Source organism: Lissotriton vulgaris, chromosome 6, assembly GCF_964263255.1.
Source record: "Lissotriton vulgaris chromosome 6, aLisVul1.2, whole genome shotgun sequence".
NCBI classification, from domain to species: domain Eukaryota; kingdom Metazoa; phylum Chordata; class Amphibia; order Caudata; family Salamandridae; genus Lissotriton; species Lissotriton vulgaris.
The window spans coordinates 1705703295-1705729450 of NC_141694.1; the positions used below are offsets into that span (position 1 = coordinate 1705703295).

The window sequence follows — 26156 nt, forward strand, 5'->3', positions numbered from 1 at the left end:
GTAGATATAGATATATTGTGACAGTATGTAAACAAGGTATACAGATCACTTTATTCTAATTTACAGTAGGTCATGTGCTGTCGACACATGGTTATGCTTTGTAAATGTAGTAGTATTTTTATAGCGCACCGAATCGACCCCCGAAGGGGTATCTCAGGCACTTGTACGCTGTGAAACCCTTCCTGGCTTTTCCCTGTGAAGTGCCCACTCCTGGGCACCCCCAAGGTGAAGCCAGGCATCCTAGCGTTGTTGGGGCCGTTGTGGAGATTAAGCAAGCAATGCCCAGAGTTGCAGAGTGGGACCCATGATTAGAATAGGCACCGAGGCGAGAATTATCAGGTCTGCGGAAATTGAGCCCAAGACCCGCCGAGGCGGGAATTGAACCCTGGTCCCGGGCTAGACCTCTGAATCAGGGTCTGCCGCTCTAACCATTGGGCCACACTTCTCCACTTTGAATGTGCAAATGTCAGTGTCCAGTATGCCTGCTCTGTTTGTGAAACATTTCACTTTTGATTTAACACACATCCCACTCTTAAAAATATTATGCACCCTACATTGTGTGCTGCAAGGTGCACTTAGGAGTGACTTCTTTAACATTTTAAATCAGGTTTTCCTACCCATCAAAAGGGTGATATTGACAGGTTTGTGCAGCAGGATTCAAGTTGCTGCTCTCAGACTACCCAGGGTAGGCTTGAAGCCATGATTTCACTGCCACTGTGGTAAATGGCACAATAGGTACTGCAGTCCGCAGGTGGTCTATTTTGAAACACAATATCTCTAGAAGGCAGACATTTTACAATTTCTATTAGGCCTTAAGCACACATTAGTAACAGTGTAGTTGTAATGCAAGAAACACGCTGTAAAATTGCTTACCCTTTATAAACTGATATACAGAGCAGAAGAGACTGAATTAGAATGTGTAAGCTTGTGTAGAAAGAGACCAATAAGGGATGGCTTTCGTGGCAGTATGATTGCTGCCCCCGGACCGGGCGCTGACCTCAGGAGGGCACCTTATTTTCAAGTACAATATAGTTTTCAAAGCACCTGCTTTCAGGTTCCTTTACTCCAGTATTTTTCAGGCAACCATAAAAATGTCAAGATAAGTCTGGTGATTAATGTAACTGCTGCATAGAGATAGAGTTTTGTCTAGTGGAAGTTTTGACTTATCTTAAAGGATGCTGGAGGTTAAAATGCCTGCTGCAAAGCACCTGTGCCATGCTGATCACAAAGTGCATACACTATAAATAGGTCAATGAGTTACTATTTCTGAGAGAGACTCTTTTGTTACTTGCAGTTTATAAATGTCAATCCTAATATAGAACAGTGCGCTATTAACCATCATCAAAGACCTGCATGCAAATTGCAATATATAGATTAGCATGCTGTGATTTTCCCCCCAGTCTTCCATTATCCTAATGTTGTAAAAAGGGTTCACTTGTGCAGAAATCAATTGTTATTAGTAGTCAACCTCCAACCATGGTGTTACATTTTAAATTCTGAGTTTGTGCTTCTCCAGACCAAGAATTATTTCACTATACTCTCTACCAGTAGGGATGACTTGTGGCTCCTACACCTTGCAGTCCTCTGTCTGATGTAACATTTCCTATACACTGATTCACACACTTATGATTAATTGTCTCTGTGTAATGTGTGTGTGATGTGCGGTGCTCTGACATTCTAAATTGGTAAGAGTGGTGCTAGAAAACAAAAGAAATGCATGAGAGGGAGTGGTTATGGAGACTTGAGGGGCTCTGTTTAAGGGTGGTGGTGAGGGAATCCGTGGAGAAGGAGGTCATTGGAGGGGCGCCAACAAACATTGTCGCATCGGGCACCACCAGCGCTAGAGACGGCCCTGAGAGCAATTGCCTTCCAGATTCTGCAGGAGTTTGAGGAGTGCTTTCTATACTGAAACAAACAGGCCAAAATGGAGTCACGCATTCCTCGCGGTAAACATCTGCGCAGACTAAAAATGGCCTCTGCCTTATCACCGCTAATGGCTGTTTCTTTTACACTCATGACCCATTATTGTGGAAGATGAATGAAAACATCTCACTCTGTGCTAAAGTTAGCCCTCCTTGCAAAAACACGGGCTCGGTGTTATCCCGAAGCGCCCATCTAAACTTCCCTAATGGTTGAAATAGCCAGAGGGATGAGGAGAGATGCCAGATACGCGAAAACATAACAACGGCATTGACTAACAACCCTGCTGCTCTTATAAATATTTGCATGTACTGCTTAAAGCCGAGAACCTAATGAGTGGTCCTTACTGAGATCTGGCAATAAAGAAATCCCATAAAATCAATTGAGGGAAGAGGCCATTAACTATGGGCAAGAGGCCAAAAACAGGCCAACACATTTAATAAACACAAAATAATGCTAAATATAAATCTCAAAAGTGTTCACTTAGGAAGGCTGACGTAAGGACAAGCATGAACTGGAAATGTCAGTGCCTGCATCGTTTAATCTACCAACTCAACAAAGAACAAGATATTTGCTTTGCATAACAACAGAAAACATAGTTAATTATTCCTGGTGGTTTAACATGTCTTTCAAAGAAGGTTTAAAGCTTCCACTGCTTAATAAGGGAGTTCTTGTGTGCAATATGTGATTTATTGTTGTGATTAGCGGTTTATTGGCCTTTTGGTAAATCGCCTTGATGATGCTCTTTTCTCCAATTGAACTGGTGCTCCAGATGGCAAAATGATCGTTTAGGAATGTTAATCCCTAATTATCATACAAGACAAGTGCAGCAGTGAAATGGGACGGATAGACTTCTTTCAAGAACGAGTTAACTCAATCTCTTAAATAATATGTTTTTACTTTGTTCAAAATATAGCACAGATATTTGTTTGTATTTGGGTCTGGTGTTAGCCAATACCTTTTGATTTTAATTGAATGATAGGCTTCCTTATATGAATTTTCAGCTAGCCCTCTTCATCCATTGGTCAGTTGTATTGTCATTCACATTTTTCTTTTTCCCTCTCCTGCCACTGGCTAACTGCATTGTGAGTGACAGCCTTCTGCACGAAGATCACATCACACATAAAGTTGTTTCCTTCCGCTGCAAGCACTTCTATGGCAATGTGTGCTTTTTGAGACCCAACAATATTTGTGCTCATTTTCAATGTTTATCTTAATATTGGCTAGAGTCCAGCAGCTCAACTATGTTTTATTAAAAAAAAATCCATAAATACCGGATTCTTAGTATTAAAAACACACATCCCCCAGGAAAAGAGAAAACACAGCAGTTATGGCTTCTGGCATAATCTAATAGTATTTGCTATATAAGCTGACTGATTATTTATAAAGACAACAGGTTTACTTTTAATAAAAGTATGCAAGTAAATAGCTTTGCAGGAGCGCGAAGCCCTGAAAAACATGAGGCCTAGTCATGTAGCCTAAAGAATCGCTCCATGTCAAGGCTTTGATACAATCATATTTAGATGGAGCAGTTGTCGAGGCATTTATTGATGAGGAAATAGGAAAAGATAATGGTAAGATTCAATGCCCCTCCTGAATCAATAGAATTTGAAGAAAGCAATAGTATTACTCTGCCTGCACCACAACTGAGAATGTCACCAGCATTATCGATCAATCTATCAGTAGATTTGTAGAGCGCTACTTATCACCTGTGAGGGTATCCAGGCACTGATGCATCATGAAACAGAATGATGGATGGTGTAGCATGAAAGATAAGCAGTCTTGGAATGACATTGCTTCTATGAACTACGTTTGGATCGACTTGAAAAATTAAAAAGGCATCTGTTAGACTAGCGGTGCACAGCCACTCACTATAGTTGAAAGCTTTAGAACGGTGGAAATAATTCATCTCACCCAGTCTGTGTTTTTACCCATGGTTCAGCATATGTACTTTTAGAGGTGTTACTGAGGCAGATGGGAACATTAGTGGAAGGGACCATATTCCATGGCAAAGGAATGCCTTTCAGATTTTAAGCAACAGGCATTACAGCAAAGACTATTTTCGAATGAAAAATGGAAGGAAGTTAAACTTCTGGACAAACGAAACAAGCATTGGAAAAGCTTACCAGTCTGCCTTTGAGCAAGCTGGTAACATTATTATCATTTTATTTTCTATTGCAAAGCATGGGCCATAAAATTAAAATAAAAAATAAAATTGCCATGTTTTCTTTTTATTGCACGCATTTGCACACAATAAGACAGAACATGTAAATGAAAAAGTCCAAAATCATGACTCGAAGAGACTGAAATGTCCAAGTTGCATACTCCCTAACTCCCAGTGTGTAGAGCCAGCCTGGAGGCAATTATGGATGCCTAGTGTGGTCTTCTGTAAACCATGAGTAGTGTTAATTGGATTTAATTTCAAGCAGACACTGAGAGACCCTGCAAAGGGTCTCACATATATGCCTTCAGGTTCACATCTTATCTATAACATAAAGTTTTGGCTGGAATTGAAAATAATAATTATGTACACCACCCAAAAATTGGTGAATTGTTTCACTAATTGACAGGTGAAATTCTAACAAAACACACACCGTACAGTAGCTGCTCGTGGTGGGAGTGCTGCGGGCGGTGGGGCAGGGTGTGGGAGGAGCAGGGTAGGGGGTAGTAAACTACAGAATACGACCCAACGGAGGTAAATAAACGAATAAATAAATAAAACAAATTTCATTGTGCGCGCTGCATTGCCAAATGCTCCTTCACAAGCCCCGAAGGACCAGGTAAGACCTAGCACATGTGCATATTAAGAATCAGAAAATGTGCATGTTAAGTCTTGGAATATTTGCACATTCGAGACCATGATATTTATTTTCCATTTATGTTTTCCTATTTTACATTATGCAAATCTGTTTGTGTTCTGTTCTAATTCTGATGGTTTAGCATCTGTGGTATCATGTAGTCTCCTCCCAAGGCAGCACAATCAAGAGAAATGTGGAACAGCTGTTTCTATGTGCAGGCAGCAACCTGCCTGCACTTTTTCAAGAGATTACAGACCCCCCTTGCAGGCAGGTGAAGGGAGAGACTGCAACCGCCTGCAAGGGGATGCCTGCGGGTGGGGTCTATGGGACCCCCTTTCATCCCTTTAGAAGGCTACTTTTTAGAATGTGCACGTAACGTGTCACACCTTTTTGTGGCACACTTTTAGTTCACCTTCTAAAGGCATGTTTGCCTCTGCGCCCACATTAGTAATACGGCAAAGGGTGCAGAGGCAAAATTATTCCCTCATTTGCATGGTGCCATGCCCCCAGGCAGTGAGGTAACGCCCTCTAATGGTAGTGCTGGCATTGCATGTGCACCAGCGCTATCTGCATTACAATAGGTGCTGCACAAGCATCTGCGGCTTGTTCTGTAACACAAAAGTGCCCCAGGGGCACATGAAGCGGATGCAAAAATCCGCTGCGGCCCCACGATGCTTGTGTAATACGACATCAGGTGGCCCTAGAGATTATGGTAAACTTTGAAAAACTCCAGTGAACAATTATTTCAGTACACCTCTCTCTTTAACCCTTCCACATGAAAAGCTATCTTTCTTGCTAATAATCCCTACAAGATTACAACTGGTCTTTCTCCAACTTACTGAACAGTGAAACCTTCTGTACATTGACTGAAGAACAGACCAAACTTGAATATGAACACTACCTTCCTAGCATTTCAGTTCAGATAAAGGAAGTGAACCTTTGCAATAGAGTCCACTACTCCCGAAGGTGCTACCCAAATGAAAGAATGAGACCATTTGCTGATAAAAATAGGTAAACTGAGTGACAGTCAACATACTTTGCCTATGATGCCTTCATTTATAGATGTTCATTCGTAAGCACACCCTATTTTAAGTATGCGATAAACATATTACTGATCATTTAACTTTTTGTTTTTTGCTGTACAGATTTTAAATTTAAAGTCATGGGACATTAAAGCATTACTAATACAGAATAACCACATTGATGCATGGGGAAACTGTTAGTATCAGCAAAATGTTTCTGTTAACTCCCCACAAATTAATGCCACATATACCGGACATGATTAACTCAGTCAACAATTTGCCATTTTACAACAGTTTTACCAAAAACTCCAAATGTAGTATGATATATAAGCAGCTACTACAAGGAAATGGTACGATAGCCTGATACTATGCACTCTAGTATTTTAAAGAGACTGCTTTTTAAACATTTTTTTTATTTATTTTATGCATTAATGTGAAAGCCTGGCACCAATCAAATGTTTGATAAGTACTGTCCCTGTTTGCAAAGATGAGTTGAACATTTCTCCCATTTTCTTCTTTGCTTTTCTAAATATGACAATCTTTTAAAGTAAATGTTAAGACCTGAGAGTAAGCCATGCAGTTAAGGTGTATGTACTGAAACAGTAAGACAGTGCAGTAAATTGTAAAGTTACAGAGTTGATCAAATCTGATATAAACAGAACACATCTTGGCACTTAAAAGTAGAAATTGGTCACTTTGAAAATCTTAATTCCCTTAAACTGCTTCATCAAGATCCATGTTGTGGTGTCTATCCACACATTTCATGTAGCTAATTTTATATCCTGGGACAATATTCCATTAACCTGCAGTTTGTCTTTAGGTAGACGGACTGTGTTTATTTTTCAGAAGATTTTGAAAATACTTAGAAAATTGTGTTAGAAACTTTATTTCACTTTTTAATGCAATACGTGCTCATTGGGGAATGGATCGGTATGCCAATGAGATGATGTAACGGTGCTTATACATTGAACTAGGAATACATTTTATTACTACTATTATCGCTCAAAATAACTTCTTTGAGAGTGAATACTAGTTGGATTGATGTACTAACAAATCTCAAATTAAGCTTACTTTGGGTAGGCAAATTAAACTATTTCCAAGTACATTATAATCCAGCGCTTATGGTCGGTAAGGCTGAATGTGTAAATGGACTTGCCCTATAGACAGGTGATGATCAAATAGTAACACAATGTCTCACTTTTTTACCCTTTCTACTGTAGACTAAAATGTGGCTAGCAATAAAAACACTGCTCAGTATACCACGTGTTGCATGAAAGCTATTATCTCCAGTACCAAGGTGAGCAATAATATCCATATTAGCCCTGAATCTTCAGCAGCAAATCTAGGGCTGCATTCTATAACTTCTAACACAGTAGTGCATTTACCTTTATAGAATAAGGATCCCAAAAATTCAAGTGTTATTCACAGCTAAAATAATGACTAGGTAAAACTAACGTCCATACACAAGACGTTCAAATTCTCAATTTATCCTTAGTGGCGTAAATGTGAAGGAACCCTCGATGAATTGAACCAATTCTGATCTGTTAAGGGCCTTCACAATTGTAATGACATGATAGTGAGAAAGTGCATTTATTAGTTGAGGTGGATGGCAGTCCACCACAAATAATAAAGTCACAAACTTGTAAGGTCCTGGTAAAAGTTTCAGTAATTTAAACCTGAGCTACTGCACCGAGCAGAGATGCTTAACTTAGAGAAAATATGTTAGGCATTTAAAAATACCAAAACAGTTAAACTTTTGAAAATGGTATACAGTAAAATTCCTCCACCAATTTACTAAAATATGGTAATTTTAATAAACATAATCACATCAAATTGACAAACATCCAATATGGGGAACTAAAGATATGAATTTTTAAAAGTTAAGTCAAAAAGTACCAAGAAAAAGTAACACATTAATCAATGGTCATTGTTCAAGGATGACCAGAATCCAGGCGAGGTTTTCAGGGAGATCACAATGGAGCATGCATCTGATGTGCCAGTCAAAGATTTTATCATTGGCCAAAGCCGCAGAACTGGAAGTTGAAATGCTCCAGCAGGAGAGGAGAAGTCCTCTCGAAGATTGGTAGCCATTCAACCAGGTCCCACTGAAGCTGTTGGTTTTAGCTCAAAAAGCTCAGAGCTGGAAAAATTCTAATTTTGCACCCAAGGAACTTATCTTGTCGGCTGAATACTTTAAGCAACTTCGGCAAGCTCAGAATCCTCCTGCGGGCCAAGGCTGCTGGCTGTATCCAATGATGAGTTTCATGAGGTCAGATAGCTTCTCGCTGATGTCCCACTGAAATGGATGTACTACTGCAGAGAAGCACCAAGAGTGAGATCAGCCAAAAGTTTCACCTAGACTGGATCAGCTCAGTGGTTGGTCTCAGTCCTCTGACACCTGGGAGTCTAAAATGTTTTCTAAGTCCCAAATTTTTAGAGACTGTAGGAGAAGTCCAGTTAGACACAGACAAGTGTCCCAGGACTGCACTTCGGCGTCAAGACTCTCACTCCAGAAGAGGCCACCAGCAGGGTCCAGTCCTGGTAAAGTTTAACTGGTCACAGGGACACCTAAGAGAAAAGACCTCTTGCAGGTTGTTTTGTCCCTGTAGTACACAAGAAGCCAGCCAAGTGACCCTTGGAGTCCATTTCTTTACCCTGGGTGCCAGTGGAAGCAAGTCCGACCCTTAAGGTCTCCTCACAGGTCTCAAACAGCAGGTGCAGTCCTTCTTTTGGGTTTTCACATGTCAGGAAAGTGTTCTGCAGTAGTTGCCTTGGGGTGGCACGTTTACAGTGGGCACTAGTTGGAGTATGAGATGACTCCTGAACACTCACAAACCTATGCAGTAAAGGTTTCCTGGGGCAACTCTACTCACTTTTTCAGCAGTTTCTGTTTGCCCTACTGCAAACAATCTTTGAGTGCACCATCCTTACAAACCCCTAATTGGCCCAACCCTTTCCCCTTGTACAGAGCCTGTGTGCCCACCTAGAATTGTGTGGCCCGAGAAATGATCTGTGGTTACTCAAAACTGATTCTGGGGTTAGCTCCCCTCCCAATGTGTTTGAAGCCAACCGGGCTGGGGGAACAAAGGTTTTACTTCCGCAGGCCTCACCTTACATTTACTGGTGAAAGGGCAAGCTGCTTTACATGTTAATGAAGTTGCTGTCCTACCGTTGATGTGGAACTTTTGCTGGTTACCATACCATTCCTAGATTATCAAGACTAAGCACGACAAGAACAGCATTAAAAATACAACCATCTTATAGATAGGGATTCCTGAATGTGTACGAGTTTTATCTTTGAGCACATCTCGTCAGAATAAAGAGAAATTACCATAACATGCTGTTTTTGAGAAAATCTACCAAGATGTACTGATTTGTGATTATCAATTAATGTTCAAGCCCTGAAGAAGTCTCATTGTCTGAGACGAAACACGTTGGCTGGCTAAGAAGGAAATCCTTTTGTGTTCTTGGATTTTTCCTGTGTTGAATTACTACAATAAACAACCTGAAAAAGAAAATCTTGCAAGAATCCGGACTTTTTTTGTAAATGTAAATGTATTTATATGGAGCAAATCACCGACCCGGTATCTAAGCGCTTGCTTAGGGAACCCGTCCTGGTATTCCCCTGTGAGATAACCCCGGCAGGGTACCCACAAGGTGAAAGCCAGGCATCCCGCCGCGAGGGGTCGTTGTGGAGATTAAGCAAGCTATTGCCCAGAGTCGCAGAGTGTGAACCCGTGAATCAAGTAGGCACCGGAGCGAGAATTGTCGAGTCCGTGGACATTTTAGGACTCAAGACCCGCCGAGCCGGGAATTGAACCCTGGTCCCGGGCTGACCTCTGCTTCCAGGTATGCCTCCTCTAACCACTGAGCCACACTTCTCCACCTTTTTACAAGATCATGAACTTTCATATGCATTGTGGACATTTGAAACTACAAGGAAAATATTTTTTGGATGGGTGCTGATTTCTTATCATTCATTGTAATTTTTGGGCTTTGCCCCTGAAGGAACAAACAGGGTTGTGTTCCTTGGAATCACAAGCATCATCATTATTATTTACAAGCCACAGGTGAAAGCAGGTGCATTCCTTTTGACTCAACCCTTGCCTTTATGTAACATGTTAATGAAGTTCCTGGGTCCAACCTAACTGGCCTACCTTCAAGGGGAAGAAAAATAGCTCCTCACACCTGGGCCATTGTTTCTACTTTAAGAGCACTTTTCACACCGTATTAATGTCAAAGACTGCCTGGCAGCTGCTGGAGAGCTAAAGCAAATTAATTCCATGATCTTCAGGCAGGCAAAAGTTAACTTTCTAAAAATTTACTTTCTAAAATATTAATTAAAATATTAATTAAAAATCCAATGTCACCATTAAATTGGGATTGTAATAAATATTGAAAATAGTGGTTGAACGTTTTTCTAGCTGGCCCCAAACCTGAGATACTTTTCCTCAATCAGAACTTTCATAGTGGAAATAGTTTTTGAGGCCTTTTCACTGTAAGTACATCGCAACATTAAATTTCTACATGTACTACTTTTAAATATTATGTATCTTACCTTTTGGGCTACAAGCCCTATATATGAGTGACATTAATATTTAAAAGGGAGGTTTTCCCTGACAAAAAGGGTTATTTTGATGGGTCGAGCTCAGGTTCAATCTGTTGTAGTTAGGCTACTAGTAGGGCTGAAGCCATGTTTTCCCTGTCACACTAGTGGATAGCACAAAAAATGCTGCATTCCACAGGTGACATTAACTTTCCATGCCATGGAAGTAGTTTCTACACCATGTAATATAGCCTTACAGGAGACATACATATGAATTAGGGATTTGCAATTTTTTACTTGTTTCCGTTAGACACTTGTTTCAGTGTCTAAAAACCAGCATTAAAATTCTGCAAAAATTGGGGGGTGGCAACGCAAAAAGGAGCTTTTCTCGCAGTGATCATACAGATGACTGAGTAGTTCCGAAATACTAAAACCTTATGAGACTCCAGCAGTTTAGTCACAACATTGAATTGCCTGCCTAGTAGGTTGTGAATCAGTATTGTTAGATGGAATAGGAAGATTATGAGGGGAAAACTATTTACATAAATATAAAAATAACAAAGACCACTTTTGGAATGTTCTTTATATGCTGAATAGTTTGTTTGGGATCTCTGCCCCTTCTATACTTCTATGTGTCCCCACACTGAAGGTAATGGCATATGTTTGGCATAATGAACTCACTTCCTGTTAGTTCTTGACCTGTCATTATTTGGCCACAATCATTTTTGGTCTAAATCTACTTATTATGTTTAACTCTGCGAGGTTGACAGGCTGTCAGTGGACAACAAATTTAGGAGTTTTTTACTACCAGGACATATAAAACTTAAAAGTATGAGCACCTCTGGGCTACCTAGGGCATACCTTAGGGGCAGTTATATGTAATTCAAGGGAAGTCTTGGCAAGGACATTTTCTTTCCAAGTCGACATAGCAGTTTAAAACTTTATTCAGGCTGCAGTGGCCGGCCTGTGACATATTTCAAGGTGCTACTTAAGAGAGTGGCACACTAAGTGCTGCAGACCCACTAGTAGCATTCAATTTACAGACCCTGGGCATGAAGTATACAACTCTACAAGAGACTTACAAGTAAATTAAATATGCCAATTGGGTATAATCCATTTAGCCATATTTTAGGAAGTGAGCACCAGCACTTTAGCACAATGGTAAAATACACAGAGTCCTATGGTCGACAAAATTAATTTCAACATAATGGAGGAAGAGAGGCAAATGGTTTGGGGAAGTGCACCCTAAGGCTGACAGGTCTAACAAAGTGCAATGATATTCTTTTCCAAAGTGTTCAAAACTTCTCTCTATACTATCATTACTGGACAGGTTTCTTAATTTGCTATCGTGCAATGCAAACCAGCCTTGCGCAAGGGAAAATCACTGATCAGAGTGGGAACATTTATTAAGATTTAGAAATGTAATGCCTTTGGATCACCATGTTTTTCAGTGTTTTCTGACTTTTAGGTAATATGAGACGGGTGCTTGATTAATTGGGCTACTTTTCTAAGACTACACATTTTATGTTTGAAGATCCTGTTTCTAATGACCTCATTATATATTTTAAGGGCATAATATGTTATTGGAGTCTTTAAATTTACGCTATTCTTCGTATCATATCACACATGTTTTTAACATAAAAGGTCATGGAAAAACAGTCAGTTGCATATAACATTTTTGATGAATATCAGGAGTGTTCATGAACATAATTAATACCTGTGTGCTAAGTAATGTGAAACAACTTGCAGAAATGTTTTTAGCACCCATCCTGCACACATTAACACAACCACACAGTTTTGCATGGGTAAAAAATAGTGATAAGTGCTCGTGCGAATGCAGGAGTGCATGCTATTTGCTTTCCTCTCTTAATGGATGCAAGTGCTAACAAGTATTGTCAAAGCTAATAGGTTTCGCCTATGAGACCTTCAGGCTTTGGCATTTTTTTAGACATGCTGTACAGCAGCATGGATTCTTTGCAGTGTGGCTAAAACAAATCTATCTAAAAAGCACTATCACAATGTCAGGGATTATGCCTTTTTATTTGTCCATTTGAGTATTGTTAAAAAATGCTTGCTTTCTAGTGGTTAACCCTTTCAGATTGTCCCTCCTTTTTAGGTCTCGCGACCTATCAATGCGCATGCGCATTGAGCGGAGCGAGAATTCAAGTGCTCAAAATAATCGTGAAACCAAGGGTTTTGTTTGTGCGGTTTTCTTTGAGTTCACGTGAATCACGTGACCAAACAAGCACGCGCATCAGCCTCCCTCCCTCCCTCCTAATTGCATTTTTTTCACGGCCGCCACCACATCAAAGAGCTTCTCCTCCCCTGATTATTCATGGCTGGCCGGTGGCCGGCCGTACTTTCAGTTTCCCGGCCGCTCTTGTTTGTTTAAAGCTTCAGCGCGAGGCGCACGCATTTGTTCACATTTGCTTCAAAGTAAAAACAAACACACATTATGACGTTGTAGGCAGTTCTTGTTACTTCACTTGTTACACAGTACAGCTTATTTACTCTCTAAACACTATTTTCTTTAATAATTTCTCCCATTGCAGGCCACAATGAGCTCGCCTCCATTCAGCCCCACACTGAGGCTCATTGTGCAGCTTTTCGGTATATTCCTCGTGATTAGGTTACTGTGAGACATGTCTTTATGTTCACTATTCTAAGGGTGATTTTGCGCCTTTTCGGTATATTTCTTGCTAAGATTCAAGTGCGCTCTCGGTAAATTTACCGTTCTAATGTTCATTGTGTGCGTTGTCCCTATATTCGCCACTCTTGTGTTCTATGTGCGTGTTGGCCGTGTTAGGGTTCATTGTGTATGTTTTCTGTGTATTCGCCGTCTTAAAGTCCATGGCCTGTGTTTTCGTTGAATTCGCCGTTTTTAGGTTCATTGTGAGCATTACCAGTATATTCACCTCACTAACTAAAATTCCTTGCTTGGGCTTTCGGTACCCATTCACTATTCTACAATTAATTGTGGGCGACATTGGCACATTCGACACGCTAAGGTTCGTTGCTTGTGTTTTCTGTTTATGGAGCACTGGTAAGGTTCTTTGTGCATGTTTTTTGGTATTCGCCGTCTTTTGTGTTTTTTGGTGTAGTTACCGACCTAAGGTGCATTGTGTGCCTTATCGATATATTTACCATACAAAATATAATTCTGTGTGTTCCGAGTATATTCCTTCAACTTTTTTTTAATTAATTGTATGTGTTTCCTGTGCATTCACCGTGGTTGCGTAGGTTCCCGGTATTAAGGGTCACTGCGCGTTTGCTGTATATTCGACACATTAAGTTACATCGCTTGTATTTTGTGTATGTATTCTCAACACACTCAGGTGTTCTGCTTTTTTGTGTATTCGGCACACAAACCATGCTTGTGTTTTCTGTATATTCAACACAAGTAAGTTAGTTGCATTGTTTATGTTTTCTGTGTATTTAGCGTGTTAGTGGGCAATACTCACCGTCTTAAAGTGCATTGTGAATGTTTTCTGTGTATCACCATCTTAAAGGTCGCTTTGTGTTTTTTTCTAGTTTTTTTGTATATTCAACGTTAGGGTTCATTATGTGTGTTTTCGGCAATACTCGCAGTTTTAAAGTTAATTGCGTGTACTCACGGTATGTTCTCTTAGTTTTGCTATATATATCATCCAGATAGGGCAATAAAGCGACAAGTGCGTAAAAGGAAAATATTGAAAAAGGGGCACAGATCTTTTCAAAAAACAGGGCTTCTTCTTTTTAGAGTTCACAAGAAACAGCGCAAGAGTTCCCTTTTTCCCCTTGGAAGTAGCAGGTTAATGTACTTATCTATTGCGTGCAAGCCCCTACCTTTGATTTCCTGCGCATAATACCTCATATTTCAAATATGTCCATTTGTTTATTTCACCGTAAAAATAAAATTCGAGCTATAATTGTTTCCAGTTGCTTGTCAGCCTTTCCTGTGATTTATCGCCCCATTCTGCGCATCCGGGCCCAATTAAAATCTCTTAAACTGGAGTCCTGTGTTACAAAACCTAAACACAAAGGCTAGGTGAGGGGTCTGCTGTGCATACAATTTTCATGAATATTTCAGGCAGAAAGGTTTGAAAAGGTGAGAATCGGTTCCGCTGATTGTCGGAAAAGAACTAGGGGCAATGCGCGGGATTACACCTGATTTTATTTACTTATTCCATCTTGCAAATTATTAATCGAAAAGAACAAAGTAACGATATTTCAGAACAGAAGCCGTACATGCGTCTTCCTGTACTCCGAGGCATTACAACCATTTCATAAATAACCATCGCAATCACCTGATCAATAAAGCTATCAGTGGAGAGGTTTAAATGGCAATTCTATTGGGATCCCTTTGTCTCTTTAGCGCCATCATGGCTTCTATTTGCCTCCCTTATCTATTGCATATTTACTGTGTGCGTGTAAGCACACGCTGCACAATATCGCCCGAGATAAAAGAGAAACATGAATCTAGAAACATTAATTCCCCATAAGCGCTGAAAATTTAAACTACGGCTGTGGCCTGGAAACGGGACTAGAGAAAGGGGCAATGGAGACCATTTCTTATTCTTTAAAAAAATATGCATTGATGTAATTATGAAAAACATAGAAAGCTTAAAAGGGTCCCCTGCTCCTCTTCTTATACACCATATAACATTAGATAGATAGATAGACAAGACAGACAGACAGACATGATAGATCTAGAGTGGCATAGATCATTAATAAAAGCCTTCAAAATTAAGCATCATGTCGCAAAAACTGAACTCTTGATACACACATGTTTAATGTTATGTTTTGCTTAATCCAGGAATAGACAATATATAGCTAATATGTCGTTTGTTATTATGAAATGCGATTGTCTTGTTTGAACAAAATCCACGAGAATAACATGGCTGTAGCACCACGAAATAGGACATTACAATAAAAACACACCAGGCCAGTATGTCATTTACAAAACCAATAGCTCCAACTTTCCTACTGCGAGACCTATGGGCAACGCCAGTGCTTGTTGTGTTTGGTTTTTCTCCCACAGAGCACCGCCCAGTTACTGTGAACATTACGCTTCTGCATTTACATGTTCATTTGGGGACAATATTTTTCTTTGATTCATGCTGTTTGCCCATTTTTGGTGGTTCCACTTCTGCACCTGCCAATTATTCTCCCTGTCCCATTAAAATACTGAGATCAAATGTCAGACACTGTTTCCAAATTCCCTCCTTAGTTTTCTCTGACTTCAAAATGTGAAGATTTCCCCAAACCCTTCCTGCTTTGGTGCTTGTTGCTTTAGTGAGCCTCGGTCACCGTAGCTTCAGCAGAACCAACCTTGAAGCACAGTTAATGGCAAGGCTTGGGCAACTCCCGTCACATTTTCTCTGACGCTTGTTTATATAATGTGAACTTGAGTGGCCCGAAGGTGTTGTAGCGCTTTCCATGAGTGACAGTTACATTGTGTCAGATTAATTTTTGGCTGCATTTTTATAAAGCGCCAACTCAACTGAGCCAAAGGCATTGAAGCACTTTATAAAAGCACCGGTTACATTACACAAAGTCAGGTCATTTTATTTGTTTTAAGCGCGCGGAGATTAAGTGATGCCAACGGTCGCCCCTGTTTATTCATTTTTTCACCTCTAACTGACAAATGGGAGCAGCATTCAACACTCTCAGCTCCTCCCCTGCCGCTGCATGCCCGCCCTGCTGCCTCGTCCCGTCGTCCTTCTTTTCTCAGAGCTCTTATTTCAAAGCACATTCACAGTAGCTCCCCAGGGAATGCGAGGCATTTTTTATTATATAATGTGAACTTGAGTGATCCGAAGGTGTTGTGAACTTGAGTGACCTGAAGGTGTTGGAGCGCTTTACCCAAGCGCTAGTTACATTACACAATGTCAGATTCATATTTGGGGGCATTTTTATAGAGCGCAAACTTGACTGACCCAAAGGTATTAAAGCGTTTTACAAAAGCACCAGTTACATTGCACAGGGTCAGGTTCATTGTTTTGTTTTTAGGTGCGCGGAGATTAAGTGATGCATAATGCTGCCCCTGTTTATTCATTATTTCGCCTCGACCTGACAAATGGGAGCAGTATTCGTCTCTCCCGCCTGCTCCCATGTCACTGCATGCCCACCCCACTGCATCTTCCTGTCGTCATCCTCCTCTTAGAGCTCTAACTTGAAACATGTTTATGGCAACTCCCCAGGGACTATGAGACATTTTTTTATATAATGTCAACTTGATCGACCTGAAGGTGTTGGAGTGCTTTACACGGGTGCTAGTTACATTACCCAAGGTCATATTAATTTGGGGAGCATTTGTATAGCGTGCGAACTTGACTGACCTTAAGGTATCAGAGTGCTTTACAAAAGCGCCAGTTACATTATACCAGGTCGGTTAATTGTTTTTAGGTGCGCAGAGATTAAGTGATACCTGTTTCTTCATTATTTACCCTCTACCTGCAAATGGGAGCATGCTATTGTTGTTGGAATATCCAGTGCTCCTGTATGCAGGGGACTGGGACAGAGCGCGGGGCCAGGGGCTTGCTGGTAAATTCATTGTGCAAGCATTATTTTGAATGGAAAACTCTGAAGAAGGGCGCCTGGTGAATAGGGAGGAGGGATGTGATATCTCCATCATTGGAATGTATTTCACAGCTTTTTTTTCATATGCAATTCAATTCTCTAGCTATGCAGTCGCACACAGACTGTTATAGTGCTGTTGACATGCATCAACGCACTTGTCTTGCTGTCTGTGCATTAAAAAGCCTTGAAATGTGTCCATAGATGTTTCCTGATGCAAGCATGTATTCCTAAATCCCACTACATGACCCAGTGTGTAGTCATTATATAGCTTTTCAATCACTGGTGGCTCAGCACCCAGGATTATGTGTTGCATGGCTAAACACTTGTAAGTTCCAAAAGCTGAGACATATTGGCTATGCCAATGCTTGTTTGTTATTATTATTATTATTATTTACCATGTTGCACAGCAGCCACACTGCTATACAGCATAGCCACAAATCATTATGAAAGTCTGCAATGCCTATGCTGTACAGCATGAACAAAACCAGGAGCCTCAATGGTGAAACCTGTTGGCTTTGCCAATGCTTGGCAGGTCTCTGCACAACACCCCAGTGATTCTGACTAAATCAGTTAATATCCCAATGCGTAAAAAAGAAGAAAAATATTAAATTTGGCAAAAAATCCTATCATATAAACAAAGCAATGTCCATGGCCTTAGTGAAAATACATTTGGAAGGAAATAACATCTGTTGTCACAATAAAATCAGATACCAAAAGTTGCTCACAAATAACATCCATTTCAAAGGATAAAAGCTATTCTTTGAAGAGTTGAGGCATAGTAAAACATAGCTAAAAATGGCAAGAGGTTCAACAAGGATACAGGGAGGAAGAAAAAATAAAAGTAGTACCTCAATGACAGCCCGATCAGCGGAAGGCCCGCAATGAAGCTCAACCAATCAGTACTTGGTTCATGCTCCAGACGAAAGAAAAAGAAGTGAAGCCAACATGCACTGGCCAACCAGAAGGCAGCAAATAGGAGTGACAATTAAGCCAATGAATGTTAAGCAATGTGCAGGCTGCAAGCCATTTTCTGTGTACAATATCTTTTGCTAGCAAGATAGCAAGCAAAGCATGTGCTTAGACGACGCCTAAAATAGGCTACAAATAGTGACAGGTTCCATTTTTGTTCGCATTTGCGGCCCTCTTTTTAAGACTGTTGTCCCAATATTTTCTTTTACTGCTGGCATAACTGCAATTAAATTTCTCACTTGTGTTTCCTTTTCTGTCTTGCATGCTATTGCATTTTAGTTCTCTTGCATTTTTATAGGGAGTGCATTTCCGTGTGAGTTATTGTCACTGTGTCTCGTGATTGATCAAACCCTATTTGCCTTGATTGTGCAAGTGGTTCCAGCTGCAGCACAAATGTAGCCGTTCAAATCTTTTGACATTCTCTTATCAGTGTAAAAAATTTTTTTTGTATTCAACACGCACGTTATTTTGGGGCCTTTCTTTAATTTGGCCAGAATGTTCTACACTTTTTGACCACTCTATTCGGACTTTTCCTGCTTTTTATGTCTGCCCTGCCCGCAAAGCTGCCTTCAAAATCCCTTGCTGCGAAGACCTTAAAATGTACATAGAGTGGGATTTGGCTACACCTAGAGGAGATTATCTCTACGTCACCAAGTACCATTGGCTGTTTGTTGAATCCTTCATCTCTTATAGAGTGCTTGCATCGAAACACCTGAGCGACTATTTTACATCTCAAAAACACCCCAAATCATTACGCACTAAGGGGCATATTACCAAGCAATAGCGATAATTATCGCGATTGCTTGGTTAGAGACAAAAATTTACCGCTGCGCTGCGGCGATTTTTACTGCAAATAAACCTTGGTATTACCAAGGTTTATCGCAAATGCGATAAAAATCTCCGCAATGCATGAATATCGCTGAAAAGTCAGCGATATACATGCATTACTGAGCTAATGCTCTTAGCCATGTTATCCACCTCCCATTGGATAACATGGCTAAGAACTGCTCAGGGCAGGTGTTAGCTTTTGGAGACATTCGCGCTTAGCGCGAATGTCTCCATAAGTTGGTAATAGGAGATAGCGATGTTAGCGACTGTTTTCAGTCGCTAACATCTTGGCACGCCCACTTTGCCTATCATTAGTGATAAATATCACTGACATGCAAAGTGGGGCCCAAGATGGTCGCTATCTCCTACTAGCTGTCGCTAACTGGTGTTAGCGACAGCTAGGTAATAGGGAGATAATTTTATCTCTGCTTTCTTGGCTTTTAAAGCCAAAAAAGCGGAGATAAACCCCCTTCAAAGAACATCTGGCCGACGCCTAAATGCTATATGTCAGACGTGAATTTCCCCCAGAAAGTATTCATTTTTAGTTCTCAGGTTCCAGGCAGCGTTCAGCTGTAGGCAAAATACTTTTGTGAACTGTACCCAAAAACTTACAGTGGCCTTCAAGCATGCCCTGGCTTACCATTGGCTGTCATTGTTGTCACGCTCATTTGCTTGCCATTCAATGATTGGCTCTCCCCTTGTGTCTTTCTCTATCCAGCAGCATAGCCTCTTTGCCATCCTTTTAACTGGCTGACTTGTGTCCTTCCAATGCTCATATTTAGGTAACTACTTTTTTTTAAGCTCTGAAGGAGAGTTCACGCTTTCTTACTCTGTTTCATATGATGTGACCCCGCTTTAAATATCTGCCCCTGGCCTGAGCCTGGCATCTCTTATTTTTGTTCATTTCTGTTGCTCCCTCGTCCACACCGATCCCACTTTGCTTCCCCCCACCTGATGCCCATTCACTCCCCACTTTTTGTTTTTTTAAGGCACCTCCACCCCTTATGGTGATTAACGTTTTTTTTTTAAACTTTAATTTTCTTAAAGGGCCCGGCAGCTGTCATTTGAAGCCGGGCGCTCCAGTACACGAAAAGCGTTTTCACACCCATAAAATGTCAATTTCACTTCACCCATGTAAGTGGCGTCGGCCAGATGTTCTTTGAAGTGGTTGTTGCATGCATGTCACAATGTTATGTGGGTCATGGGTCACAAACCTAGTGCCTGGCCCCTTGCTGGTGTTCCGTCTGCACGAGTAGCTGGTCCACAGTACAAATATTGGCTGGTGGAAACATTTATAGGTGACTCCAGCAAATGGCGCCCCCATGCGGCAGCTGTGGTTACCTAATTCATTGAGAATACACCCAGAACCGGCAAGGCCAGCTTTCAATATATATCACTAAGGTGGATAGTGCCTTATAAATGTTAATACTCAATAACTCATTCATTTATGAATATATCCATTCACTAATGCATCGTGTTGTGGCAGCATGTGACCCTGAAAAGAGTGAGGTCTGGGGCAGGTTGGCTCTAACTTTGTTGGTATCCTGGGCTGCAGGACAATCTCTTTCCTCGTTTTTGTGTACGAACTTCTCTGGAGCCAAAATGACATTCACAACAGTAACACATGGTGCAAACAAGTGTTAGTAGGTAATTATAAATTTTTCTTGGTTGTAAACGAAAAGTACTTATTTTATGCTACGTATGTCACAGCGATTTGTCTAGTGTTGTATTGCCATTAATATGACTGTGCGGTTCTGTCCGAGTTCGAGTACCTTTACACCTTGGTCTTGAGGGTTTGGCCACAGACTTGTTTAAATTGAATCATCAGACGTGACTTGCTTTCATGTGAATGCTCGTTTTTGTGTGTGTTGGAATGGTTAGTGTTGTCACGTTGTAGGAGCGTTTACTGTCACAACTGAATGCCTTCAGGCAGCAAGTCTAAAATAAAATGGGGTAACTTTTCCTTCGTGTTCGGGGGCTTCGGCGGGGGTCATTCACAGCACCGATGCCGCATGGTCCAATTAAGGGGTAGGGTCATCAGTAACACTGTCCGCACAGTTGAGAGCCTAGAGTCCTGGCCCACAGAGCAGGGAATCCCCTTGTAAATGAATCCCTCGCACAATCTGGAAGCGGTCTTACCCAGTTGGAGACTTTGAAACCATATCAGAATATTCTTGGGGATGAAATATAGAACTTGCCTAGTGTGGCGTCTCCACTACATTTCTATTTCACTGAACAGCCAACCTCAAATATGTTCTTTTTTTTATTTCGGCACTTGGTTGTAATTTTATGCCTGGCTTTATTTGCCGGCCATCAACTTTATATAATGTGTCAAGGCTTAAAAGCGTGCAGGACTTGCTCCCACCCCTCACTCGCCGTACCAGGATCAGCGCGCCCTGAAACATACTTGGAACTCGTTCGGCGCTCTATATTAATCATCCGTCCCTCCTCTAATCAAAAACACACGTGTTTACTCTGCTGGTGAAGTAATGATGCTAAATGAGACCTTGAAATCCTGTGGCACGCGGCCGGCGTTTACACTGAATTTTCCCAGAATCCTTCGCGACGCATTGCAAGAGTTGCGCAAACCATGTTTTAGAACTAAGTAAAGATTGTGTTATATATGTGTTTTTTTGCAGATGTCATCCCGCCCATCTATTACAGTCCGTACTTCCGGATCGTTAAATTTGACGTCACTGCGATGGAGAAAAATGTTTCCAACCTGGTGAAGGCGGAGTTTAGAGTGTTTCGAGTACAGAACCCAAAGGCCAAAGTGTCCGAACAACGAATAGAGCTCTACCAGGTAAACAGAACCTTCCTTCTCACTGCAGTTGTTGTGAGCATGGCCTCCACGCCTGCCAATCACTCATTACACATTGTGAATTTTATCAGAGAGAAAGTTATCAAGGGGCAAAGCATGTATTATCTCAACCATTCAACCTAAATGTATTAATGTGTAATTAAATATGCATTTCAAATGTTGGAATTAACCCACTAACTGAATATAGTACGAGCCGTCTGCATCATTCTTAAAATTTTTAAAGAAACCTACAGCATAAAACCAGTGCTTAATTTATAAAAAAAAATGAGTGCCCGGGCCCTCCCTGGCCAGCAGGCCTCTGCAACTTGCACCACCCATTGCCCCGTCATCACAGCCTATGACGGTACCAAAACAACTCTCTCGCCTGCAAGTGCGACAGTTCAGATTATTCGAGGTCCTCATAACTAAACGAATGGCTGGGGAGGCAGGTATTGGTAATTTGTTATACACATTGTATTAATAAACAACCGTTGTTCTGCTCATCTCTAAATTAGATGAGCAGTGCCACCATGTGGCAGACTGTCATAGGTCTGCTGTTGACAATTAAGTGCTGGTGCCGAGCACCAGAATCCACCAGCTCAAATTAAGCACTGCATAAAACTCTACAGAAAAACTTAAAAAAATATAAACCACATACAATCAAACTCTGATTTGACCTAATGGGCTGCTTCCAAACCTTTCATATATAATGCTCCACAGCGCAGCACTCTAGCGTTGATGGTTTACTCAACTTTTTGGAAAGGTCTATAACTAGTGGAAAACCAGAAAACTAAATAGATGAATATTATTATTTTGACAGCCCACTAACTCTGATACTAAATCAACAGATATTTAGATGTATTCTGATTTTACTCAACTCCCTCATTGCTCTTCTCCAACACGACTCCCCAGATCAGGAAAAATTCAGGCCTTCTGCAACCTTTCATACTTGTGCCAACATAAGACAAAATGAGTCACTGTTTCCTGGATGGTCCTATCACAACAGCTCTTATGGAATTCAGTTTCTGGACCATTATCACCCTGTATGCCTACCAGTGACCTCATAGAAAGCACCACCTCACGGGAAGCGTCGCCAGTTGAAATCTTGAGTATAGACTTCTCAATAATGGTTTAAATTTTAAGTTAGATAATACTTAAAACCCTATATAAACTCATTACGTGCAAATTTGAACCCATTTTGACCCCTTCAACAACTCACAATTTGCGATAACACTCTGGTAAGTTTCTTAGTACAGCCAAGATAGGTAATCCATTACTACCCAATGTGCTGGTGACGTGTGTGCTTCCATTGCCACATGTGATGCAAGCATGCACCGTGCTATCCATGCTTTTGAAACACTTCAACCTTTTACACATATATTTTTATGTGGAGAAATAATAATATTGTATCTCCTGTTCTTTATGCTCCAACAATGTGCTAGCTGCTGTGCAAGGTAGAGAGCACATGTCTTTGATTATTCTATGGTGAATGTCTAGCTTACCTCAGCTGGCTTCTCTTCCAGGCCTTCCCTGGCTTCAGCTCCCTGTAGATTGACTGAGGCCCTCAAAGACTGATGTTTGACGCCACTGATCTAAGGCTTTCAAGCTGTCTGCTATGGGATTATTTCCAGGCGTGGTGGAGAAGCATTATAGAAAAGCGCTAGAACCCTGACACTTCTTGTAAAACTTGAGATCTCTCTTGGGTCAGATGGACTTTCAATCGGTTAAAGTGTGACTCTAAGTCTAAACTTACATTTGTAACTTCTATTTTATAATACATGGGAGCCATGAATGCCTGTATAAAAGCCTGTCTTTAAAATCCTTATTACAGAAGAGTTGTGATATGCCTAGTCACATGTAACAATGAATTGAAGTAGCAGCTCAAATGTAATGAGGTATTACAATTGAGTAGTGAGATAATAATGCTTCCTGCCAAAGCCAGCAGCCAGGGTGAAAGACAAGTCATGGAGCATCATTGCAGATGCAGTTTACACAATCAAAACAAAACACCAGAACTGGCTTTTCCTTAAGCTCATACTTTCTAAAATAAACAGTGATCAGCAGAAAAAAGATATTTATGGCAACATTTTAATACTTTGGGTCACTGCAGGAAAGATACAGTCTCTGCATGAATCTTTACACTCTAATCCACAGCATTTTCTTAACTTATTAAAATCATTGTAATATTTTTGCAACATATTACAAACTGCTTTTTGGTGTGTTTAATTTCACATTGCATTTGCTGGTTTTATTCTTCATGTCTGCAAACACACTACGGGCCTGATTACGACTTCGGCGGGTTTAACGCCGGGCCTACCCTGCTGCAGCACTGCCGTAGCTGTGGTCAGTCCACCTGCCAGATTAGGAGTTTCCTCCTGCCTGGCAGTTTTTCTTTTACATTCCCACGTTTGTGCCCTGAAAATGGGCACCACAATGGGAATGCCTAAAACAGTTTCTGCACGGCATGGACTGTAAAGCCCATGCTGTGCAGGAACAGGTGTGCATGCACACAAAGGGGCACATTTTGTGGCCCTCTGTTTGCATCCACAGGGCGTGAGGAATCAGGGGGCGCTATAGGGCCCCTTTTGTTTCCTCTTCGCCACAGTTTTCATGGCGGTGGAACCACCATGAAAATCATGGTGGAGAGGAAACTGGTAATATGCTTGGCAGACCGAGGCTGCCCCATTGTCCCAGTACCTGGGAAAAGCAGTTCCCTGGCGGCTGCAGTGGGGAAATGGTGGTCTGACCGTCCTTATTGTAATAGGGCTGTCGCAAGACCACCACTGACGCGCCCCCACGAGTCTGGTGGTCCGTTGACCACCAGACTCGTAATCGGCCCCTGTGTTTTTCTGGGCCTAAATCCATCGTTTTTTTGCACTATACACCACCCTAGGTCAGACAATGGCTATATGCAAATCAGCCTTGACCCTGTGCCTCATGGGAACAGTCCAGCCCAATGTATGACATTGTTCTGCATTCTGTCCATCAACTGTGGTTTTTGCATTTGTCACCCCGAGTGGGATGGGTATGCTCAGACGTGAGTCCCATGCACTCCACACCACTGGATTCAAGCAAGCCGGGCTGAAGACAGCTGGAATGCCAGAAACCGGTCCTCGGAAGCTTGTTTCCGGTCCAAGGAAGGCATGGCTTGGCAGTTCGGGCTGGACTGTTCCCATGAGGCACAGGGTCAGACTGATTTGCATATGGCCATGTCTGAACTGGGGTGGTGTGGAGTGCAAAAAAACGATGGATTTAGGCCCAGATCACTGTACTGGGGTGAATGTATGACATTGTTCTGCATTCTGTCCATCAACTATGGTTTTTGCATTTGTCACCCCAAGTGGGATGGGTATGCTCAGACATGAGTCCCATGCACTCCACACCACTGGATTCAAGCAAGCCGGGCTGAAGACGGCTGGAATGCCAGAAACCGGTCCTCGGAAGCTTGTTTCCGGTCCAGGGAAGGCATGGCTTGGAAGTTCGGGCTGGACTGTTCCCATGAGGCACAGGGTCAGACTGATTTGCATATGGCCATGTCTGAACTGGGGTGGTGTGGAGTGCAAAAAAACGATGGATTTAGGCCCAGATCACTGTACTGGGGTGAATGTATGACATTGTTCTGCATTCTGTCCATCAACTGTGGTTTTTGCATTTGTCACCCCAAGTGGGATGGGTATGCTCAGACATGAGTCCCATGCACTCCACACCACTGGATTCAAGCAAGCCGGGCTGAAGACGGCTGGAATGCCAGAAACCGGTCCTCGGAAGCTTGTTTCCGGTCCAGGGAAGGCATGGCTTGGCAGTTCGGGCCGGACTGTTCCCATGAGGCACAGGGTCAGACTGATTTGCATATGGCCATGTCTGAACTGGGGTGGTAAGGAGTGCAAAAAATTGATGGATTTAGGCCCAGATCTCTGTACTGGGGTGAATGTATGACATTGTTCTGCATTCTGTCCATCAACTGTGGTTTTTGCATGGGGAAACAATCCATGCCACACCAGATATGGAATCACTGCACTGACTTACGGTAGAATAAAAGAAGAATTTGTCATTGTATACACCATCCAAGGAGCATTTAGAGATACATTTATTGGTGTTAATCTGACCTCCAGCCAAGTAGGCCTCACTAGAAATCTCAGAATCCAGCATCTTCTAAACAGGCCTTGGTGTAGTTTGCAGAGTTTTGCTACGTGGATATCCGCGAAGTTCCAAAGAAAGTCTTGCTAAGTTCTGCGAGTGGCGGAGTGCAGTGTGAACTGCAGTTTGTGCTGGTATTTCTGCCGCTCGGGTAGAAATTGTACCCGAGCGGCAGCTTGCGCTCGTGAACTTACCATTCGCGATCGCAAGCAGGGAAAAAACTCAGCCGCACATCGCGAAGCGGAGTTTTCGGCACTCCGCGAGCTCCGCGGAGTGCTGAGTGCAGAAAACTCTGCAAATTCCGCGAACGGAGCGAAGTTCACCACCCATGCCTACTTCTAAATCACAAGGTAGCGAATCCATCAGAACACATGGTCCTTAAATCAGGAATGCACTTGCACCACTGTTAAGGGCCCAGCAAAATCATCTAACCTTCAAAGAGGTTTTGGAGAGCAGAACGCTCCAGCTAACCTTCTATCCAAATCATTCACAGAATCATGTCAAACCTCTACCTCCAAAAGTCCAATTGAGGGAACTCCTTTGAAGAATGCTCTCTGGTTGCTTCCATCAACTGG

At 41.8% G+C, this 26156-nt stretch overlaps 1 protein-coding gene across 1 annotated transcript in view; it reads left to right on the top strand.

The window, feature by feature from the left end:
- The window catches only part of TGFB2 (transforming growth factor beta 2), a 408754-nt gene that overhangs the window by 258971 nt on the left and 123627 nt on the right, over window positions 1-26156 (top strand). The window contains exon 2 of the mRNA XM_086927910.1: window positions 21284-21447. Coding sequence (XP_086784036.1) covers window positions 21284-21447 — 164 coding nt within the window. The remainder of the gene's footprint in view (window positions 1-21283; window positions 21448-26156) is intronic.